Source organism: Bombina bombina, chromosome 2 (genome assembly GCF_027579735.1).
Source record: "Bombina bombina isolate aBomBom1 chromosome 2, aBomBom1.pri, whole genome shotgun sequence".
Taxonomy (NCBI): Eukaryota; Metazoa; Chordata; class Amphibia; order Anura; family Bombinatoridae; genus Bombina; species Bombina bombina.
In genome coordinates this window covers 3,622,940-3,645,394 of record NC_069500.1, presented here as the reverse complement: position 1 = coordinate 3,645,394, position 22,455 = coordinate 3,622,940, and the positions used below count along the sequence as shown (strand labels likewise).

General features: G+C 38.2%; 1 protein-coding gene across 1 annotated transcript in view; it reads right to left on the bottom strand.

The window, feature by feature from the left end:
- Positions 1 to 21,900, bottom strand: part of LOC128650465 (serine-rich adhesin for platelets-like) — an 89,925-nt gene extending 68,025 nt beyond the window's left edge. Inside the window, 1 exon segment of the mRNA XM_053704418.1 lies at positions 21,688 to 21,900. Within this exon segment, the coding sequence (XP_053560393.1) occupies positions 21,688 to 21,900 (213 nt within the window).
- Between the last annotated feature and the right edge of the window lie 555 nt (positions 21,901 to 22,455).

The following is a 22,455-nucleotide window of genomic DNA, read 5'->3' as shown; positions in this document are numbered from 1 at the left end:
TTGCTGCTGTGTGAAGCAGGATGGCGTTTGACGTCACCGCTCTGTGAAATCCGGAACTGACAGGCAAAAAAGGCAGAGGCAGACACAGTTTGCAGAGAAGATAGGCTTGGCTGTAGCAGTCCTATAGCATAAGACTCCAATACTAAGCAACTAGGAGAGTGTGGTAAGGAGTTATATAGGGCTGAAGCAGGATAGACACTCCCATATTTAAAGGGACATGACATGACACCCCCCTCAAGGAGCAGCTCCGCGGCTCATGGATGCGGGCGATCAGGATTCCGCTGATGGAACCTAGAGATCAACCGAGGAGCAGAAATGTTAGCTGCGGGTTCCCAGGAATCTTCGTCAGGAGAATACCCCTTCCACCTGACAAGGTATTGAAGAGTACCTCTAATCTGTCTGGAGTCCAATATGTCTTGGACCTCGTATTCTGTATCAGGGTCCACAGTTACTGGAGTAAGTGGTACTTGGTCAGGAGGTGATCTAAGGGCTCGATGCGGTTTCAGTAAGGAAACATGGAAGGTAGGGTGTACACGTATTGTAGGTGGTAACCTTAATCTCATAGCGTTCTCATTTATGATACAATCTATTGGATACGGCCCAACGTAGAGGACCGACAATTTCTTAGAAGGAGTGGTTAACTTCAGATGTTTCGTGGAGAGCCAAACTAGATCCCCAACGGAATACTTTGGTGCAGGAGTTCTCCTATTGTCATAATGTAGCTTGTGTATTCGCTTAGCATCATCAATAGCAGAGCGGACAGATGAGAAATTAGTTGCAATGTCATTAGTAGTCTGTGTGACAGATGGAGATGAAGAGTAGATGTCAGGTAGAAGATGGAAAGTGGGATGGAATCCATAATTAACAAAAAAACGGAGTGAGCTTGGTAGTAGAGTGTACTGTGTTGTTATAAGTAAACTCTGTGTAAGGAAGAAAAGATGACCATTGATGTTGCTGATCACAACAGAATCCTCTGAGAAACTGCTCCAACCATTGGTTGCATCTCTCGGTCTGCCCATTTGTCTGAGGGTGGTAAGCTGTAGACAATCTTTTCTCTATTTGAAAAGCCTTGCAAAATTCCAGCCAAAACTTACTCGTGAATTGGGTTCCCCGATCTGTTAGAATAGTCTTAGGTAATCCATGATGTTTAAAAACATGAGTGAGCAGTAATTGTAAGGTTTCTGCAGCAGTGGGTAACTTCCGATATGGTATAAAATGACACATCTTACTGAACAAGTCTACCACAACAAGGATTGTGGTATCAGTTCCTGAGCGTGGTAAATCCACTATATAATCCAAGGCGATTTCTTCCCAAGGTCTACTTGGTGTTGCTACAGGCATAAGTAATCCATAGTGAGGCCGTTTGCTTCTTTTAGATAAGGTACAAACTCCACAGGAAGAGATATAATCTGAGATATCCTTATGCATTGTTGGCCACCAGAAAGATCTATTAGCTAAATCTTGTGTTTTACGAAGGCCCGTATGCCCTGCTAGAGGTGCATCATGTATAGCGTGTAAAACCATCTGCCTGGTGGATGGGGGAATATATAACTTGTCTTGATGATAATGTAAACCATCTGAGCCCCGTTGCATAACAGTTGGTGGTTTAGTAATATCTTTCTCTTGTTCTTCCTTAAGGAATGATGTGGAATCAAATGAAAAGGCAATGAACTTTTCTGTTGGAATGACAGTATCCTTACTAAGTAGGTTTGGTGGTTTCTTGTATTGTCTTGATAAGGCATCAGCCTTGCCATTCCGTGAGGAGGGTCTGTATGCGATAAGAAAATTGAACCTGGAAAAATATCAATTCCACCTTACTTGTCGTGTGGTGAGAGTCTTGGTGGATTGGAGGAATTGAAGGTTTTGGTGATCCGTGAAAATAATGATAGGCAGAATGGTACCTTCCAACAAGTGTCGCCAATGTTCAAGGAAGACCTTGATTGCCAACAGCTCTTTATCCCCAATGGGGTAATGTATTTCAGATGGAGTCATGATACGAGAGTAGAAGGCAACTGGATGTAACGGTTTCTTGAGAGAGAGTCTCTGTGATAGAATGGCGCCCACAGCATAATCCGAGGCATCGACCTCTAATATATATTGTAGTTCAGGATCTGGTATACTAAGAATAGGTGCAGAGGTAAACTGTGCTTTAAACAATTCAAAAGTCTTTTGACTATCTGGGGTCCAACGAAATGGAACATTTGCTTTAGTGAGGTTTGTTAATGGTCTTGATAAGGAGGCAAAATTTTTGATGAATTTCCGGTAGAAATTGGCAAACCCCATGAATCTTTGAATGTCTTTTTTAACATTCAGGGGTAGGCCAATTCTTAACAGCATCTATCTTGTTATCCTCCATGCTAATGCCCGAAGCACTGATGCAATAACCAAGGAAAGTTATGCTATTGGAGTTGAAAATGCACTTCTCAGCCTTGGCATATAAGGAGTTGCTTCTCAATCTGCTAAGGACTTGTCTGACATGTGATATATGTTCAGGTAGGGTCTTGGAATAGATTAATATGTCATCCAAGTAAATAACAAGATAGACATCCAGGATATCCTTAAAGATATCTTTTATCAAATACTGGAATGTCGCGGGAGCATTACAGAGTCCGAATGGCATGACGTTGTATTCAAACAACCCGTAACGGGTGCGGAACGCCGTCAGCCATTCGTCTCCAGATCTTACTCGAATTAAATTATAGGCTCCTCTAAGGTCAAACTTGGTAAAGAATTTAGCTCCCTGTAGTCTCTCAATAAGCTCCGGAATCAGTGGGAGAGGATAACGATTCTTTACTGTCCTTTTATTTAGTTGTCTATAATCGATTATTGGGCGTAAAGATCCGTCTTTGTTTTTTACAAAGAACATCCCCGCACCTGCTGGGGATGTAGAAGGACGGATAAAGCCTTTCCTTAGGTTATCATTAAGGTATGTTTTCAAGTGGTCTAGTTCAGGTTTTGACAATGGAAAGATGTGTCCATAAGGGATATCTGATCCTGGGAGGAGCTCAATAGGACAGTCATACTTCCTATGTGGAGGAAGTTTTTCGGACTCTTTTTTACTAAAAACGTCATTGAAGTCAGCATATTCCTGAGGTATGTCTAATTCTAAAGGTTTCTCTATAGTATGCAGTATGAGTGGTGGGAAACAAGTTGTCTTACAGTAGTAGACATGTGCACCGCTAAAAAATTCGGTTCGTTTTCGGTTCGGATCGATTCGGACTTTTCGAATTTCGTTTCGGATCGAATCTGATTCGGCAAAATTTGAATAAATTTGTTTCGGATTTATTCGGATCCGAATAAATTCGTTTCGGATTTATTCGGATTCGGCTGAATTCGGTTCTATTCCGTTACGAAATTCGGTATGTTTTTAGTACACTAACACCCATTTAGTACACTAAGTCACTAACACCCATAAACTACCTATGAACCACTAAACCGAGGCCCCCCCACATCGCAAACCCTATAATAACATTATTTAACCCCTAATCTGCCGATCGGATATCGCCGCCGCCTACATTATAGCTATTAACCCCTAATCTGCTGTCCCTAACACCGCCGACCCCTACATTATAGTTATTAACCCCTAATCTGCCCCCCCCAATGTCGCCGCAATCTAACTACAAGTATTAACCCCTAATCTGCCGACCCGATATCGCCGCCGCCTACATTATAGCTATTAACCCCTAATCTGCTGTCCCTAACACCGCCGACCCCTACATTATAGTTATTAACCCCTAATCTGCCTCCCCCAACGTCGCCGCAATCTAACTACAAGTATTAACCCCTAATCTGCCGACCCGATATCGCCACCGCCTACATTATAGCTATTAACCCCTAATCTGCTGTCCCTAACACCGCCGACCCCTACATTATAGTTATTAACCCCTAATCTGCCTCCCCCCAACGTCGCCACAATCTAACTACAAGTATTAACCCCTAATCTGCCGACCGCAAATCGCCGCCACTATAATAAATGTATTAACCCCTAAACCGCCGCACTCCCGCCTCGCAAACACTATAATACATTTTATTAACCCCTAATCTGCCCTCCCTAACATCGCCGCCACCTACCTACAATTATTAACCCCTAATCTCCCGCCCCCAACGTCGCCGCTACTATAATAAGGTTATTAACCCCTAAACCTAAGTCTAACCCTAACACTAACACCCCCTAACTTAAATATAATTTAAATAAAACGAAATAAGTTTACTATAGTTAAATAAATGAATCCTATTTAAAACTAAAGACTTACCTGTAAAATAAACCCTAAGATAGCTGCAATATAACTAATAGTTACATTGTAGCTATTTTAGGATTTATTTTTATTTTACAGGCAACTTTGTATTTATTTTAACTAGGTACAATAGTTATTAAATAGTTAATAACTATTTAATAACTACCTAGCTAAAATAAATACAAATTTACCTGTAAAATAAATCCTAACCTAAGTTACACTACACTATCATTAAATTAACTAAATAAATGAATCATATTTAAAACAAAATACTTACCTGTAAAATAAACCCTAATATAGCTGCAATATAACTAATAGTTACATTGTAGCTATTTTAGCATTTATATTTATTTTACAGACAACTTTGTATTTATTTTAACTAGGTACAATAGCTATTAAATAGTTATTGACTAATTAATAGCTACCTAGTTAAAATAATTACAAAATTACCTGTAAAATAAATCCTAACCTAAGTTACAATTAAACCTAACACCACACTATCATTAAATAAATTAACTACAAGTACCTACAATTATCTACAATTAAATAAACTAAAGTACAAAACCCCCCCACTAAATTACAAAAAAAAAAAAACACTAAATTACAAAAAATAAAAAAATATTACAAGAATTTTAAACTAATTACACCTAATCTAAGCCCCCTAATAAAATAAAAAAGCCCCCCAAAATAAAAAAAATGCCCTACCCTATACTAAATTACAAAAGTTAACAGCTCTATTACCTTACCAGCCCTGAACAGGGCCCTTTGCGGGGCATGCCCCAAAGAAAACAGCTCTTTTGCCAGTAAAAAAAAAAACACAATCCCCCCCCCACATTACAACCCACCACCCACATACCCCTACTCTAACCCAAACCCCCCCTTAAATAAACCTAACACTACCCCCCTGAAGATCTCCCTACCTTGAGTCGTGTTCACCCAGCCGGGCCGAAGTCTTCATCCGATGGGGCAGAAGAGGACATCCAGACCGGCAGAAGTCTTCATCCAAGCTGGGCAAGAAGAGGTCTTCCATCCATCATACAAGTACCAAAATACAAACAAACACTAAATTACAAAAAATAATAAAATATTACAATAATTTTAAACTAATTACACCTAATCTAAGCCCCCTACTAGCTATTAATATAGCTTCAATATAACTAATAGTTACATTGTAGCTATTTTAGGATTTATATTTATTTTACAGGCAACTTTGTATTTATTTTAACTAGGTACAATAGCTATTAAATAGTTAATAACTATTTAATAACTACCTAGCTAAAATAAATACAAATTTACCTGTAAAATAAATCATAACCTAAGTTACAATTACACCTAACACTACACTATCATTAAATTAACTAAATAAATGAATCCTATATAAAACTAAAGACTTACCTGTAAAATAAACCCTAAGATAGCTGCAATATAACTAATAGTTACATTGTAGCTATTTTAGCATTTATATTTATTGTACAGGCAACTTTGTATTTATTTTAACTAGGTACAATAGCTATTAAATAGATATTTACTGTTTAATAGCTACCTAGTTAAAATAATTACAAAATTACCTGTAAAATAAATCCTAACCTAAGTTACAATTAAACCTAACACTACACTATCATTAAATAAATTAACTACAAGTACCTACAATTAAATACAATTAAAAAACTAAACTAAAGTACAAACCCCCCCCACTAAATTACAAAAAATAAAAAAATATTACAAGAATTTTAAACTAATTACACCTAATCTAAGCCCCCTAATAAAATAACAAAGCCCCCCAAAATAAAAAAAATGCCCTACCCTATACTAAATTACAAAAGTTAACAGCTCTATTACCTTACCAGCCCTGAACAGGGCCTTTTGCGGGGCATGCCCCAAAGAAAACAGCTCTTTTGCCTGTAAAAAAAAACACAATCCCCCCCCACATTACAAACCACCACCCACATACCCCTACTCTAACCCAAACCCCCCTTAAATAAACCTAACACTACCCCGCTGAAGATCTCCCTACCTTGAGTCGTGTTCACCCAGCCGGGCCGAAGTCTTCATCCGATGGGGCAGAAGAGGACATCCAGACCGGCAGAAGTCTTCATCCAAGCGGGGCAAGAAGAGGTCTTCCATCCATCAGAAAAGTACAAAAAAACAAACAAACACTAAATTAGCAAAAATAATAAAATATTGCAATAATTTTAAACTAATTACACCTAATCTAAGCCCCCTACTAGCTATTAATATAGCTACAATATAACTAATAGTTACATTGTAGCTATTTTAGGATTTATATTTATTTTACAGGCAACTTTGTATTTATTTTAACTAGGTACAATAGCTATTAAATAGTTAATAACTACCTAGCTAAAATAAATACAAATTTACCTGTAAAATAAACCCTAACCTAAGTTACAATTACACCTAACACTACACTGTCATTAAATAAATTAACTACAAGTACCTACAATTAAATACAATGAAATAAACTAAACTAAAGTACAAACAAAACAAACACTAAATTACAAAAAATAAAAAAAATTACAAGAATTTTAAACTAATTACACCTAATCTAAGCCCCCTAATAAAATAACAAAGCCCCCCAAAATAAAAAAATGCCCTACCCTATACTAAATTACAAAAGTAATCAGCTCTATTACCTTACCAGCCCTTAAAAGGGCCTTTTGCGGGGGCATGCCCCAAAGAAAACAGCTCTTTTGCCTGTAAAAAAAAACACAATACCCCCCCCCCCCCCACATTACAACCCACCACCCACATACCCCTACTCTAACCCAAACCCCCCTTAAATAAACCTAACACTACCCCCCTGAAGATCTCTCTACCGTGTCTTCACCCAGCGGGCCGAAGTCTTCATCCGATCGGGCAGAAGAGGACATCCAGACCGGCAGAAGTCTTCATCCAAGCGGGGCAAGAAGAGGTCTTCCATCCATCAGAAGTCTTGATCCAGGCGGCATCTTCTCTGTTCATCCATCCGGAGCGGAGCGGCAGCATCCTGAAGACATCCCACGCAGAGCATCCTCTTCTTTCTTGATCCGACGACTAGGTGACTGTACCTTTAAGTGACGTCATCCAAGATGGCGTCCCTTGAATTCCGATTGGCTGATAGGATTCTATCAGCCAATCGGAATTAAGGTAGGAAAAATCTGATTGGCTGATTTAATCAGCCAATCAGATTCAAGTTCAATCCGATTGGCTGATTCCATCAGCCAATCGGATTGAGCTCGCATTCTATTGGCTGATCGGAACAGCCAATAGAATGCGAGGTCAATCTGATTGGCTGATTCCATCAGCCAATCGGATTGAACTTGAATCTGATTGGCTGATTAAATCAGCCAATCAGATTTTTCCTACCTTAATTCCGATTGGCTGATAGAATCCTATCAGCCAATCGGAATTCAAGGGACGCCATCTTGGATGACGTCACTTAAAGGTACAGTCACCTAGTCGTCGGATCAAGAAAGAAGAGGATGCTCTGCGTGGGATGTCTTCAGGATGCTGCCGCTCCGCTCCGGATGGATGAACAGAGAAGATGCCGCCTGGATCAAGACTTCTGATGGATGGAAGACCTCTTCTTGCCCCGCTTGGATGAAGACTTCTGCCGGTCTGGATGTCCTCTTCTGCCCGATCGGATGAAGACTTCGGCCCGCTGGGTGAAGACACGGTAGAGAGATCTTCAGGGGGGTAGTGTTAGGTTTATTTAAGGGGGGTTTGGGTTAGAGTAGGGGTATGTGGGTGGTGGGTTGTAATGTGGGGGGGGGTATTGTGTTTTTTTTTACAGGCAAAAGAGCTGCTTTCTTTGGGGCATGCCCCCGCAAAAGGCCCTTTTAAGGGCTGGTAAGGTAATAGAGCTGATTACTTTTGTAATTTAGTATAGGGTAGGGCATTTTTTTATTTTGGGGGGCTTTGTTATTTTATTAGGGGGCTTAGATTAGGTGTAATTAGTTTAAAATTCTTGTAATTTTTTTTATTTTTTGTAATTTAGTGTTTGTTTTTTTTGTACTTTAGTTTAGTTTATTTCATTGTATTTAATTGTAGGTACTTGTAGTTAATTTATTTAATGAGAGTGTAGTGTTAGGTTTAATAGTAACTTAGGTTAGGATTTATTTTACAGGTAATTTTGTAATTATTTTAACTAGGTAGCTATTAAATAGTTATTAACAATTTAATAGCTATTGTACCTAGTTAAAATAAATACAAAGTTGCCTGTAAAATAAATATAAATGCTAAAATAGCTACAATGTAACTATTAGTTATATTGTAGCTATATTAGGGTTTATTTTACAGGTAAGTATTTAGTTTTATATAGGATTAATTTATTTAGTTAATTTAATGACAGTGTAGTGTTAGGTGTAATTGTAACTTAGGTTAGGGTTTATTTTACAGGTAAATTTGTATTTATTTTAGCTAGGTAGTTATTAACTATTTAATAGCTATTGTACCTAGTTAAAATAAATACAAAGTTGCCTGTAAAATAAATATAAATCCTAAAATAGCTACAATGTAACTATTAGTTATATTGTAGCTATATTAATAGCTAGTAGGGGGCTTAGATTAGGTGTAATTAGTTTAAAATTATTGTAATATTTTATTATTTTTGCTAATTTAGTGTTTGTTTGTTTTTTTGTACTTTTCTGATGGATGGAAGACCTCTTCTTGCCCCGCTTGGATGAAGACTTCTGCCGGTCTGGATGTCCTCTTCTGCCCCATCGGATGAAGACTTCGGCCCGGCTGGGTGAACACGACTCAAGGTAGGGAGATCTTCAGGGGGGTAGTGTTAGGTTTATTTAAGGGGGGTTTGGGTTAGAGTAGGGGTATGTGGGTGGTGGGTTGTAATGTGGGGGGAGGGATTGTGTTTTTTTTTTACAGGCAAAAGAGCTGTTTTCTTTGGGGCATGCCCCGCAAAGGGCCCTGTTCAGGGCTGGTAAGGTAATAGAGCTGTTAACTTTTGTAATTTAGTATAGGTTAGGGCATTTTTTTTATTTTGGGGGACTTTGTTATTTTATTAGGGGGCTTAGATTAGGTGTAATTAGTTTAAAATTCTTGTAATATTTTTTTATTTTTTGTAATTTAGTGGGAGGGGGGGGGTTTGTACTTTAGTTTAGTTTTTTTAATTGCATTTAATTGTAGGTACTTGTAGTTAATTTATTTAATGATAGTGTAGTGTTAGGTTTAATTGTAACTTAGGTTAGGATTTATTTTACAGGTAATTTTGTAATTATTTTAACTAGGTAGCTATTAAATAGTCAATATCTATTTAATAGCTATTGAACCTAGTTAAAATGAATACAAAGTTGCCTGTACAATAAATATAAATGCTAAAATAGCTACAATGTAACTATTAGTTAAATTGCAGCTATATTAGGGTTTATTTTACAGGTAAGTCTTTAGTTTTATATAGGATTCATTTATTTAGTTAATTTAATGATAGTGTAGTGTTAGGTGTAATTGTAACTTAGGTTATGATTTATTTTACAGGTAAATTTGTATTTATTTTAGCTAGGTAGTTATTAAATAGTTATTAACTATTTAATAACTATTGTACCTAGTTAAAATAAATACAAAGTTGCCTGTAAAATAAATATAAATCCTAAAATAGCTACAATGTAACTATTAGTTATATTGAAGCTATATTAATAGCTAGTAGGGGGCTTAGATTAGGTGTAATTAGTTTAAAATTATTGTAATATTTTATTATTTTTGCTAATTTAGTGTTTGTTTGTTTTTTTGTACTTTTCTGATGGATGGAAGACCTCTTCTTGCCCCGCTTGGATGAAGACTTCTGCCGGTCTGGATGTCCTCTTCTGCCCCATCGGATGAAGACTTCGGCCCGGCTGGGTGAACACGACTCAAGGTAGGGAGATCTTCAGGGGGGTAGTGTTAGGTTTATTTAAGGGGGGTTTGGGTTAGAGTAGGGGTATGTGGGTGGTGGGTTGTAATGTGGGGGGGGGATTGTGGGTTTTTTTTACAGGCAAAAGAGCTGTTTTCTTTGGGGCATGCCCCGCAAAGGGCCCTGTTCAGGGCTGGTAAGGTAATAGAGCTGTTAACTTTTGTAATTTAGTATAGGGTAGGGCATTTTTTTTTATTTTGGGGGGCTTTGTTATTTTATTAGGGGGCTTAGATTAGGTGTAATTAGTTTAAAATTCTTGTAATATTTTTTTATTTTTTGTAATTTAGTGTTTGTTTTTTTTTGTAATTTAGTGGGGGGGTTTTGTACTTTAGTTTATTTAATTGTAGATAATTGTAGGTACTTGTAGTTAATTAGGTTTAATTGTAACTTAGGTTAGGATTTATTTTACAGGTAATTTTGTAATTATTTTAATTAGGTAGCTATTAATTAGTCAATAACTATTTAATAGCTATTGTACCTAGTTAAAATAAATACAAAGTTGTCTGTAAAATAAATATAAATGCTAAAATAGCTACAATGTAACTATTAGTTATATTGCAGCTATATTAGGGTTTATTTTACAGGTAAGTATTTTGTTTTAAATATGATTCATTTATTTAGTTAATTTAATGATAGTGTAGTGTAACTTAGGTTAGGATTTATTTTACAGGTAAATTTGTATTTATTTTAGCTAGGTAGTTATTAAATAGTTATTAACTATTTAATAACTATTGTACCTAGTTAAAATAAATACAAAGTTGCCTGTAAAATAAAAATAAATCCTAAAATAGCTACAATGTAACTATTAGTTATATTGCAGCTATCTTAGGGTTTATTTTACAGGTAAGTCTTTAGTTTTAAATAGGATTCATTTATTTAACTATAGTAAACTTATTTCGTTTTATTTAAATTATATTTAAGTTAGGGGGTGTTAGTGTTAGGGTTAGACTTAGGTTTAGGGGTTAATAACCTTATTATAGTAGCGGCGACGTTGGGGGCGGGAGATTAGGGGTTAATAATTGTAGGTAGGTGGCAGCGATGTTAGGGAGGGCAGATTAGGGGTTAATAAAATGTATTATAGTGTTTGCGAGGCGGGAGTGCGGCGGTTTAGGGGTTAATACATTTATTATAGTGGCGGCGATTTGCGGTCGGCAGATTAGGGGTTAATACTTGTAGTTAGATTGTGGCGACGTTGGGGGAGGCAGATTAGGGGTTAATAACTATAATGTAGGGGTCGGCGGTGTTAGGGACAGCAGGTTAGGGGTTAATAGCTATAATGTAGGCGGCGGCGATATCGGGTCGGCAGATTAGGGGTTAATACTTATAGTTAGATTGCGGCGACGTTTTGGGAGGCAGATTAGGGGTTAATAACTATAATGTAGGGGTCGGCGGTGTTAGGGACAGCAGATTAGGGGTTAATAGTTATAATGTAGGCGGCGGCGATATCGGGTCGGCAGATTAGGGGTTAATACTTGTAGTTAGATTGCGGCGACGTTGGGGGAGGCAGATTAGGGGTTAATAACTATAATGTAGGGGTCGGCGGTGTTAGGGACAGCAGATTAGGGGTTAATAGCTATAATGTAGGCGGCGGCGATATTCGGTCGGCAGATTAGGGGTTAATAAAATAATGCAGGTGTCAGCGATAGCGGAGGCAGCAGATTAGGGGTTAATAAGTGTTAGATTAGGGGTGTTTAGAGACTCGGGGTACATGTTAGGGTGTTAGGTGCAGACTTAGTGTTTTCCCATAGGAAACAATGGGGCTGCGGTGTTAGTTTTTTTTCAGCCGAAACTCCCATTGTTTCCTATGGGGAAATGCCGAATTTTACCGAGCTAATTCGGATTTATTCGGAGATACGGCAGCTATTTCGGATTCATTCGGTAGATTCGGAAGTATTTTAATTCGGAAATCAGAATCGATCCGAATCTCCGAATTTACCGAATTTCCGAATTAATCCGAAACGAACCGCACATGTCTATACAGTAGTGAGAGTTAAAACAAATGGAGAATGGTGACCAGACTATACAGGGGTTGTGTAGTGATAGCCAGTTTAACCCTAGAATGATGGGTACAATGGGGGATGAAATTACATCAAAGGTTTGAAATTCCCTATGATGGTCTTGTGTCACTACAAGTAAAGGTACAGTTTCATACATTACGGGGCCTGAGGCCATATTATTACCATCAATAACTCGCAAATACACAGGAGTCTGCTTTTTCACCAAAGGTATTTTATTATCCTTAGTATATTGTACATCAATATAGTTTGCAGTTGCTCCTGAATCAATGATCCCACTGGCGTTGAGGCGACATTGGTCCCACTGTAAAAGAAGTGGGAATTTATGGTAGGTTGTAGCAGAGGTATAACTACCTAAACATTCAGTATGTGACATTGTCTTACCGTGGCTCTGTCGCTGAAGCGCAGGACAGTCCTTAACCCCATGGTCCTCTGCTGCACAATACATGCAGAGATTTTGACTGCGGCGTCTTAGTTTCTCCTGTGCTGTAAGTGGTCCTTTCACAAACCCAATGTCCATAGGCTCAGTGGGGGGCTTTATTGGTGGTATGTGTGCAGGGGTGTGGGTATGACGTTTTTGAGTGGTGTCCTGGTAAGACCTTTCCTGTTGCCTTTCCCTAAGGCGTCTATCAATAGTGATACTGAGATTTATTAATTCTTCTAAGGTGGGGGGAAGGTCAACTCGAGATAACTCATCTTTAATACCATCAGACAAGCCTAGTCGGAATTGATTCCTTAGAGAAAGGTTATTCCATTGGCTATCTTTTGTCCATTTCTTAAATTCAGTGATATACTCCTCTACATATCTTTTCTTTTGCTTCAATTACCTCATGGCATTTTCGGCAGTGATTTGTTTATAAGGATCATCATACAACTGGGCTAAGGCGGTAAAGAAAGCATCTAATGAATTGAGTATGTTATCATTTGTTTCAAAAAAACTGTTTGCCCAGCTCCTGGGCTCACCTCTAAGAAAAGATATGGTTGTTAGAACCTTTACTCTATCTGTGGGATATGTCTGTGGTTTTAGGGTAAACAAAAGAAAACATGCATTTCTAAAATCTCTGAATTGTGTTCTATCACCTTTAAATAATTCAGGGAGACTGACTTGTGGTTCTATAGCATGAATTTTTGTTTCTACAATATCTTTTATATAAGCTTTTAAATTATAATTTTCTGCCTTTAGGGTATTTAACCCATCAGTGAGTAAATCTACCCTATGACTAAGGGTTTGCATGTGTGCGGTTATCTCAGCTGGGTCCATGCTTATTTTTTTCTGGCTTAGTATTCTGTCAGAATTTAAGTCTTGCCGTATCCTGTAAGGCAAGGAATTTATTTTCAAGAACCTCAACTGCTGAGTTAAAAGGAATAAACTTAAAATAGTATGTGTGTTGTTCAAAGAATACTGGGAATTATCATTAATTACTATTAGAGTAAAAGATAGTCCCAGACATCATAGTTCAGTTATTAGCAGGGGTTAATGGTGATTACACTACAGCTGCCACCTGTGAGTAAACACTAAACAATTGCAGCAGTGTAACACATAGAAACCCCAGTATGGATACATAGAAAAATATATTTACAAACTAGTTTGGAATTTCAGTAGTACTGGCAATAAAAAGAGATCAGGCAAAAGGCTAAATAATAAGTAACAAACTTTAGTGAGTATTTTAAGATAGCTAGTTAAAGTTGGCTCAGATAGATTTAGCAATTGCAAATATATATGATAAACAAGAGTCTGGTATGCTCATATATGATTTGAGTCACAGGAGAGTGAGTGTTAAGAGCAGGTCTTACTTGAGAAATTATTAGAGGGTCCGCAGGAATTAGGAACTTGCAAGTCCTGGCAGTCTGGGAGACAGTGCAGCTGAACAGTGTGTTGCTGCTGTCTGAAGCAGGATGGCGTGTGACGTCACCGCTCTGTGAAATCCGGAACTGACAGGCAAAAAAGGCAGAGGCAGACACAGTTTGCAGAGAAGATAGGCTTGGCTGTAGCAGTCCTATAGCATAAGACTCCAATACTAATCAACTAGGAGAGTGTGGTAAGGAGTTATATAGGGCTGAAGCAGGATAGACACTCCCATATTTAAAGGGACATGACATCACCACAATAATTGGTCTGAATTGTTACCTTGGGCAGAGTTTGCTCGTAATAGTGCTATTAATGCTTCCTCCAAGTTATCCCCGTTCATGGCGAATTATGGGTTTCAACCATCCTTGTTGCCCGATTCATTCATGTCTCAGGGTATTCCGGCTTTGGAGGAGCATCTCCGGCAACTCCGTTCCACATGGGTGCAGATTCAGGATTGCCTTCATCGTTCTATGCAGCGCCAAAAGTTCCAGGCTGATCGTAGGTGTCTGCCCGCACCTTCCTACCAGGTTGGTGAGAGAGTTTGGCTGTCCTCCCGCAACTTGAACCTTCGTGTGCCTGCCAATAAATTGGCTCCCCGTTATGTTGGTCCTTTTCGAATACTCCGACTGGTTAATCCTGTGGCCTACGCTCTTGACCTTCCTCCTGCTATGCGCATCTCCAATGTTTTTCACGTCTCCCTCTTGAAACCATTGGTTTGTAATCGGTTTACCACTGTGTTGCATCATCCCCGTCCTATCTTTGTTGACAACCATGAGGAGTATGAGGTCAGCAGCATTATTGACTCTCGTATGTCCAGGGGCCGTGTACAGTATTTGGTTCACTGGAGGGGCTACGGTCCGGAGGAGCGTTCTTGGGTTCCCTCCTCTGATGTTCATGCTCCCGCCCTCCTCCGTGCCTTCCATGCCCGTTTCCCCAATAAGCCTTTTGTCCTCCCGTGGAGGAGGGGTCGTTGAGGGGAGGGTACTGTCAGGGTTTTTCCCTGTTGTGTTTGCCATGTGCTGCTGGCAGCCATTTTACTCACCTCTCTTCCTGACTTGGTGCATTGTGGGGGATGCGGCTCATTTCCTGCACTTCCTCTTATGGCCAGACTGTTGTGCATCATCCATGTGAGACAGGATGCAGTCTCAGAATTGTGATGTCATCATTTATTATTTAAAGGGCCTCTGTTCAGTATGCTTTGCCTTTGTGTTGTCTGAGACCTGTTTGTGAGAGTTCCTGTGTATTACCTGGGTGCCTAACGTCATTCCTGGTTCCTGATCCCTGGCTTGTTCTGGACTCTGCTGTTCTCCTGGTTCCTGATTCCGGCTCATCTGACTATTCACTTTGGCTCCTGACTTGGCTCGTCTGACTACCATCTCTGGTTTTGACTCCTGGCTTGTTATTTGACTTGAAGACATTTTATAATTTTTTGCTATTAATAAAGGTGTGATTCATTTTGCACTTCTCGTCTCAGTCCCATTCCTGGCACCCTGACAAAGACTGAGCGAGTACCAAGATATTGTCCAAATAAGGAAACACCGCAATACCCCCGCTCTTTTATTACAGAGAGTAGGGCACCTAGAACCTTTGAGAAGATTCTTGGAGCTGTCGCTAGGCCAAAAGGAAGAGCAACAAATTGGTAATGCTTGTCTAGAAAAGAGAATCTCAGGAACTGATAATGATCTGGATGAATCAGAATATAAAGATATGCATCCTGTAAGTCTATTGTGGACATATAATGCCCTTGCTGAACAAAAGGCAGAATAGTCCTTATAGTTATATATTTTGAAAGTTGGTACCCTTGCATATCGATTCAAAATCTTTAGATCCAAAACTGGTCTGAATGAATTCTCTTACTTTGGGACAATGAATAGATTTGAATAAAGCCCCAGACCCTGTTCCTGAAACGGAACTGGCATGATTACCCCTGATAACTCCAGGTCTAAAACACACTTCAGAAAAACCTGAGCCTTTACTGGGTTTACCGGATTATGTGAGAGAAAAACAATCTTCTCACAGGCGGCGGTCTTACTCTGAATCCTATTCTGTACCCCTGAGAGACAATACTCTGAATCCAATGATTTTGGACCGAATTGATCCAAACATCTTTGAAAAATGTTATTCTGCCCCCTACCAGCTGAGCTGGAATGAGGGCCGGACCTTCATGCAGACTTGGGGGCTGGTTTTGATCTCTTAAATGGCTTGGATTTATTCCAATTTGAAGAAGGTTTCCAATTGGAAGCAGACTCCTTGGGGGAAGGATTAGGTTTCTGTTCCTTATTTTGACGAAAGGAACGAAAACGGTTAAAAGCTTTAGATTTACCCTTAGGTTTTTTATCCTGTGGCAAAAAAACTCCCTTCCCCCAAGTAACAGTTGAAATTATTGAATCCAGCTGAGAACCAAATAATCTATTACCTTGGAAAGAAAGAGAAAGCAATCTGGATTTAGAAGTCATATCAGCATTCCAAGATTTGAGCCACAAAGCTCTTCTAGCTAAAATAGCTAAAGACATAGATTTAACATCAATTTTGATAATATCAAAAATGACATCACAAATGAAATTATTAGCATGTTGAATCAACTTAACAATGCTAGACAAATCATGATCCGATACTTGTTGCGCTAAAGTATACAACCAAAAAGTTGAAGCAGCTGCAACATCAGCCAAAGAAATTGCAGGCCTAAGAAGATGACCTGAATATAAATAAGCTTTCCTTAGATAAGATTCAAGTTTTCTATCTAAAGGATCTTTAAAAGAAGTACTATCTTCCGTAGGAATAGTAGTACGTTTAGCAAGAGTAGCGATAGCCCCATCAACTTTGGGGATCTTCTCCCAAAACTCCAATCTAACTTCTGGCAAAGGATACAATTTTTTAAACCTTGAACAAGGAATAAAAGAAGTACCAGGCTTATTCCATTCCTTAGAAATCATATAAGAAATAGCATCAGGAACTGGAAAAACCTCTGGAATAACCACAGGAGGTTTATAAACAGAATTTAAACATTTACTAGTTTTAATATCAAGAGGACTAGTTTCCTCCATATCCAATGTAATCAACACTTCTTTTAACAAAGAACGAATATACTCCAATTTAAATAAATAAGAGGATTTATCAGTGTCAATATCTGAGGCAGGATCTTCTGAATCAGATAGATCCTCATCAGAGAAGGATAATTCAGTATGTTGCTGGTCCTTTGAAATGTCATCAACCTTATGAAAAGTGCATTAGATGTTGAGGGAACAGCAACAGGTAATGAACTACTACTGATGGATACATTATCTGCATGTAAAAGCTTATCATGACAACTATTACAAACCACAGCTGGAGGTATAATCTCCACAAGTTTACAACAAATGCACTTAGCTTTGGTAGAACTGTTATCAGGCAGCAGGGATCCAGCAGTGAATTCTGAGACATGAACAGATTGAGACATCTTGCAAATTTAAGAGAAAAAAACAACATATAAAGCAAAATTATCATGACAACTATTACAAACCACAGCTGGAGGTATAATCTCCACAAAAGCTTATCATTACAACTATTACAAACCACATCTGGAGGTATAATCTCCACATGTTTACAACAAATGCACTTAGCTTTGGTAGAACTGTTATCAGGCAGCAGGGATCCAGCAGTGAATTCTGAGACATGAACAGATTGAGACATCTTTCAAATGTAAGAGAAAAAAACAACATATAAAGCAAAATTATTAATTTCCTTTTATGGCAGTTTCAGGAATGGGAAAAAATGCAAACAGAATAGCCCTGTGACATAGAAAAAAGGCAAGAGGCAAATAGGAATGGGGTCTAAAATAATGAAAATATTTGGCGCCAAGTATGACGCACAACAAGCAGAAAAATATTTTTTTGCTCCAAAAACGTCTGGAAACGACACACTTGCGTCATAGATGACGCAACCTTGTGAAAGGACCCAACGTCAACTAAGACACTGGAAATGACGAATTTGAGTCAACAAACGTAACTTCACGGCAAAAAATCTTGCGCCAAAAATTACACAATAAACTTTAGCATTTTGCACCTTTGCGAGCCTAATTCTGCCCTCGATTTAGAAAAAGACAGTCGATTGAAAAAAGACTACACCCCAGGTAAGAAATACATTTCTAAAAAATGCATTTCCCAGATATGAAACTGACAGTCTGCAAAAGTAAATATACTGAAACCTGAATCATGGCAAATGTAAGTACAATACATATATTTAGAACTTTATAAAATACATAAAGTGCCAAACCATAGCTGAGAGTGTCTTAAGTAATAAAAAACATACTTACCTGAAGACACCCATCCACATATAGCAGATAGTCAAACCAGTACTGAAATGGTTATCAGTAGAGGTAATTGAATATGAGAGTATATCGTCGATCTGAAAAGGGAGGTAGGAGATGAATCTCTACGACCGATAACAAAGAACCTATTAAATAGATCCCATGAGGAAAACCATGGCATTCAATAGATGATACTCCCTTCACATCCCTCTGACATTCGCTGTACTCTGAGAGGAAAGAGGCTTCAAAAAAGCTGAGAAGCACATATCAACGTAGAAATCTTAGCACAAACTTACTTCACCACCTCCATAGGAGGCAAAGTTTGTAAAACTGAATTGTGGGTGTGGTGAGGGGTGTATTTATAGGCATTTTGAGGTTTGGGAAACTTTGCCCCTCCTGGTAGGATTGTATATCCCATACATCACTAGCTCATGGACTCTTGCCAATTACATGAAAGAAATATATATTCAATTACAGAGATATTTAAAAGTGAAACCTTTTTAAGCATGGAAAGTACCCTACTAAAAGAATACAGGACATTGTGGGACAAAAAAGCTTTAGAAATGTATTTGCAACTTGACCTTATTCCTAGAGGTTTAAGGCTCAATAAATTTCCAACTTTTCAAGTGGAAGACCTGGACTTTATATCTGCCTGGAATAATATTCTTAGTGAATGTTCAAAAAAATTAATGTTGTTAATTATAAAATTCAAAGAAACTCAATTGGTCAACATCAGACCAGATCTGGCACATATACAGGCAGAATTAAATACCTTTATAGAGCACCCCAAATTTAATGACCTTGACAAATTACTTAGTGAGACTATCTCTAAATTTAGAATAGATCTTGATAATTACAAATTTAGAAAATTTAATAGAGATAATGAGGATTATATAAACAATAAAGGTATATACTTGGCAACATAGAGGCAACTCCAGACACAGCAGGCAGCGTAGGAGCAGATCAAGGTCGGGATATAAGGCATCCAAGAAACAGGTTACCTTCTCTGATACAGAGAACACAGATGAGGAACCTATAAATCAATCAGTTAGAAGTGGTTCCAGTGGTGAAGACGAACCAGTAGTTAAACCTAAGGGAATTATACAAAACTCTAGTAATTATTTACCTCGAGGCAACAATAAAAATACAAGATCAGAACCAATTATCACTAGGTTACAGAGTCGTACTGGCAAGTCTGATACCTTAACTTTATCTGAAGCTAAAGCAATTGAATTCCTCACAGACACTGAGAAGGATATCGGATTTGCCAGTACAAGTGCTCTTACTCACATTAATACAACACAGAACAGGATTTTTGTCAGGCCACCTGTGTCAGGGAAGGAGGAGGAAACGTACACAGAGGAAGAGGGCACCCCGCAAGAAGAGAAAGGGCAAGGGGATTTCGCAAAACAGATATCAGATCTAAAAGTCATTCATTTATCTAATAAAGTGCTGTATAAATCAGAATTAGAAGTCCTGACTTTGGGCCTTGGTTTTTTTCCTACTAAGAAAGGTAACTTGTTTGAAACAATTGTGGATGTTAATAGGTTAGTTAGGGACCTTACTCTTAAAAAATACTTCTGGAAGGATAATTCTGATTATGCACTAGACATAGATCTATCATTCAGCACTAATTATTTAATTTCAAATTCCCTCCCTAAAATTTATGACTTCTTTAATTTTCCTGAAAGCTGTGATTACTTAACCCTACTGGATTTGAGTGAAAATCCAGATCTTGATGTTACTTCACTTAAGAGTAGTCATGGTAATTTTAAACCCGCTCCATTTTTTACCCAGTGAGAGACAGGGGCCCCTTTCTGGAAGCGTTCCACCATAGAGTAGAGGAGAATCTTATTAAACTGTCCAGGGAGCACAACAAGGGCCATTCGAATCTTAAGCCTGAATTACAGCATGCATTATCTTCCTTAATGGCTGATGATGATATAGTCAAACAGGCGGATAAAGGCGGCTCTATAGTTGTCCTAAATAAAGAATTCTACATCTCAGAAGCTATCAGACAACTTAGTGATACTGATGTATATACCAGTTTGTCAGGGAAACATACAGATAGATTCAAGGGTCAACTCTTAGACATCTTAGATGATGGACTTTATGAGGGTGTAATTGATCTTGACACGTACAACTTTCTTTTGGTTTTTAGTCCAGTGACCCATATCTTCCATCACCTCCCCAAGGTCCACAAATCCTTGGAGGAGGTGAGGAGAAGACCTATTGTCTCCAGAATAGGCTCCCTTTTGGAGAACATATCTTCATGGGTTGAGTCTCTTCTGTTACCTCTTGTTTATTAACTACCCTCTTACCTAAAAGATACTAGTCGCAAACTAAACAGCTCCCAGGTAGACTCAGATGCAAGTGGTGAGAGGGACTGTCTAACCTCTATAAATGCAGGAAACAAGAAATTCCACAGCACCTTCCTTTTCAACAAATTTTATTTAACTTCTTCTCCCATGGAGGTACAAACAGGTTGTAGCAACGTTTCGGGAGATTATCCCTTAATCATGCTAATGGGCCTCATCTGTTTAGATGCATTTATAGGCCTACATATTAACCCATTTTATATTGTTACAAAGTTAATTATATCACCTAATACTACCACCTAGTGGTTACATTTATTATTACAGTTAAACACATATATAAAGTTAAAAACAATATACCATTTACCTATGTACATATTGATGTTAGAATATACAGAACATTTTGACATATTAATTCACATATTATTAATGCACATTATAGAAATACTTTGAGGTCCAGGTCTCTATTGATGCCTTTAGGGATCAATGTATCCAATTTATGTATCCAATAGGATTATTTTGGTTTTAGTACTGATTCCCTATTACCACCCCATCTTAATTTATCTACTCAATCAATTATTTTCCACCTTAGCTGGCTAATACTGTGGCCTGCACTTAAAAAATGGCACGATAAGGGGGCTTCCTGATCACCACATCTGATATTAGATCTGTGTTGACTCATCCTATCTCGTACCCTCCTTGTAATCTCTCTAATGTAAATCTTGGAACATGTGCATTTAATTAGCTATGCGACATAGGAAGAGTCACACGTATAGTGATTTTTAATGCCAAATTTTTTTCTGTTTGCGGGTGTTGGAACTCTACCCCTTTAATAACTGTGCTACAACTGGCACAACCTAAGCTTGGAAAGGTTCCATAGCTTCTACTTGTAATATTTGTTTGTCTTTTGTTAGAACCTAAATAATTTTTAACTAATATGTCACCCAAATTTTGAACCCTACGATATGACATCATAGGAGGTTTTTTGAAGGATTCAACATTTAAATTACAATTCTTCAAGATGTGCCAGTGCTTAGAAATAATATTGCTAATTTCTTTACTCTTAGGGTTGAATTGTGTGACACATACCACCCTTTGTTCATTATCTTTCTTAATTTTAGCAATATTTTTTTCTCCTAATTCCTGTGCTTTTATAATCTCACTATCAATTAATTTCACAGGGTATCCTCTTTGTTTGAACTTACTAAACATTTGCTTTCCAAACTGGATGGTTTGGAATGGAATGTGAATTCTTCCTGGCTCACTATAGACGTTGTGGGGCTCTACTTGGCCATCCCGCATAATCTAGGGGTTGAAGCGGTTGATATGTTCCTCACTAAACATAGCAATTACCATCCTACTATTAGAGGTTATGTTTGTAGGGTCCTTGATTTCCTCCTCAAGCATAACGTATTCCAATTTGAGGGTGGGTGTGAAATTTGCACCAGCTTACGCCATCATTTATATGGGCGTCTGGGAGAGGTCCCACGTCTTTGGAGAAAAAAACCCCTTTAGGGAGTCTATACAAAAGTAAAAACGCTACATCGATGACCTCCTTCTTATCTGGTCTGGTACGGAGGAGGAGTCACTAGATTTCATTGATTTCCTAAATTGTAATGAGTTTGGTTTACAGTTCACACACCAATATCACAAAACTAATATAGCATATTTGGATGTTTTTCTAATGGGTATCCCCACTACCTCCAAAATTAACAGCACTCTCTACAGGAAGCCAATCTCTTCGAACACTACAGAAAGTGGGAAAGAAGGATCTCACACTTATCATACGGTTATATCATTTGAAATTGCCATAGCAAAAATGTGTTTTTTTTAATGCAGTTCTTATTAAACAAACTT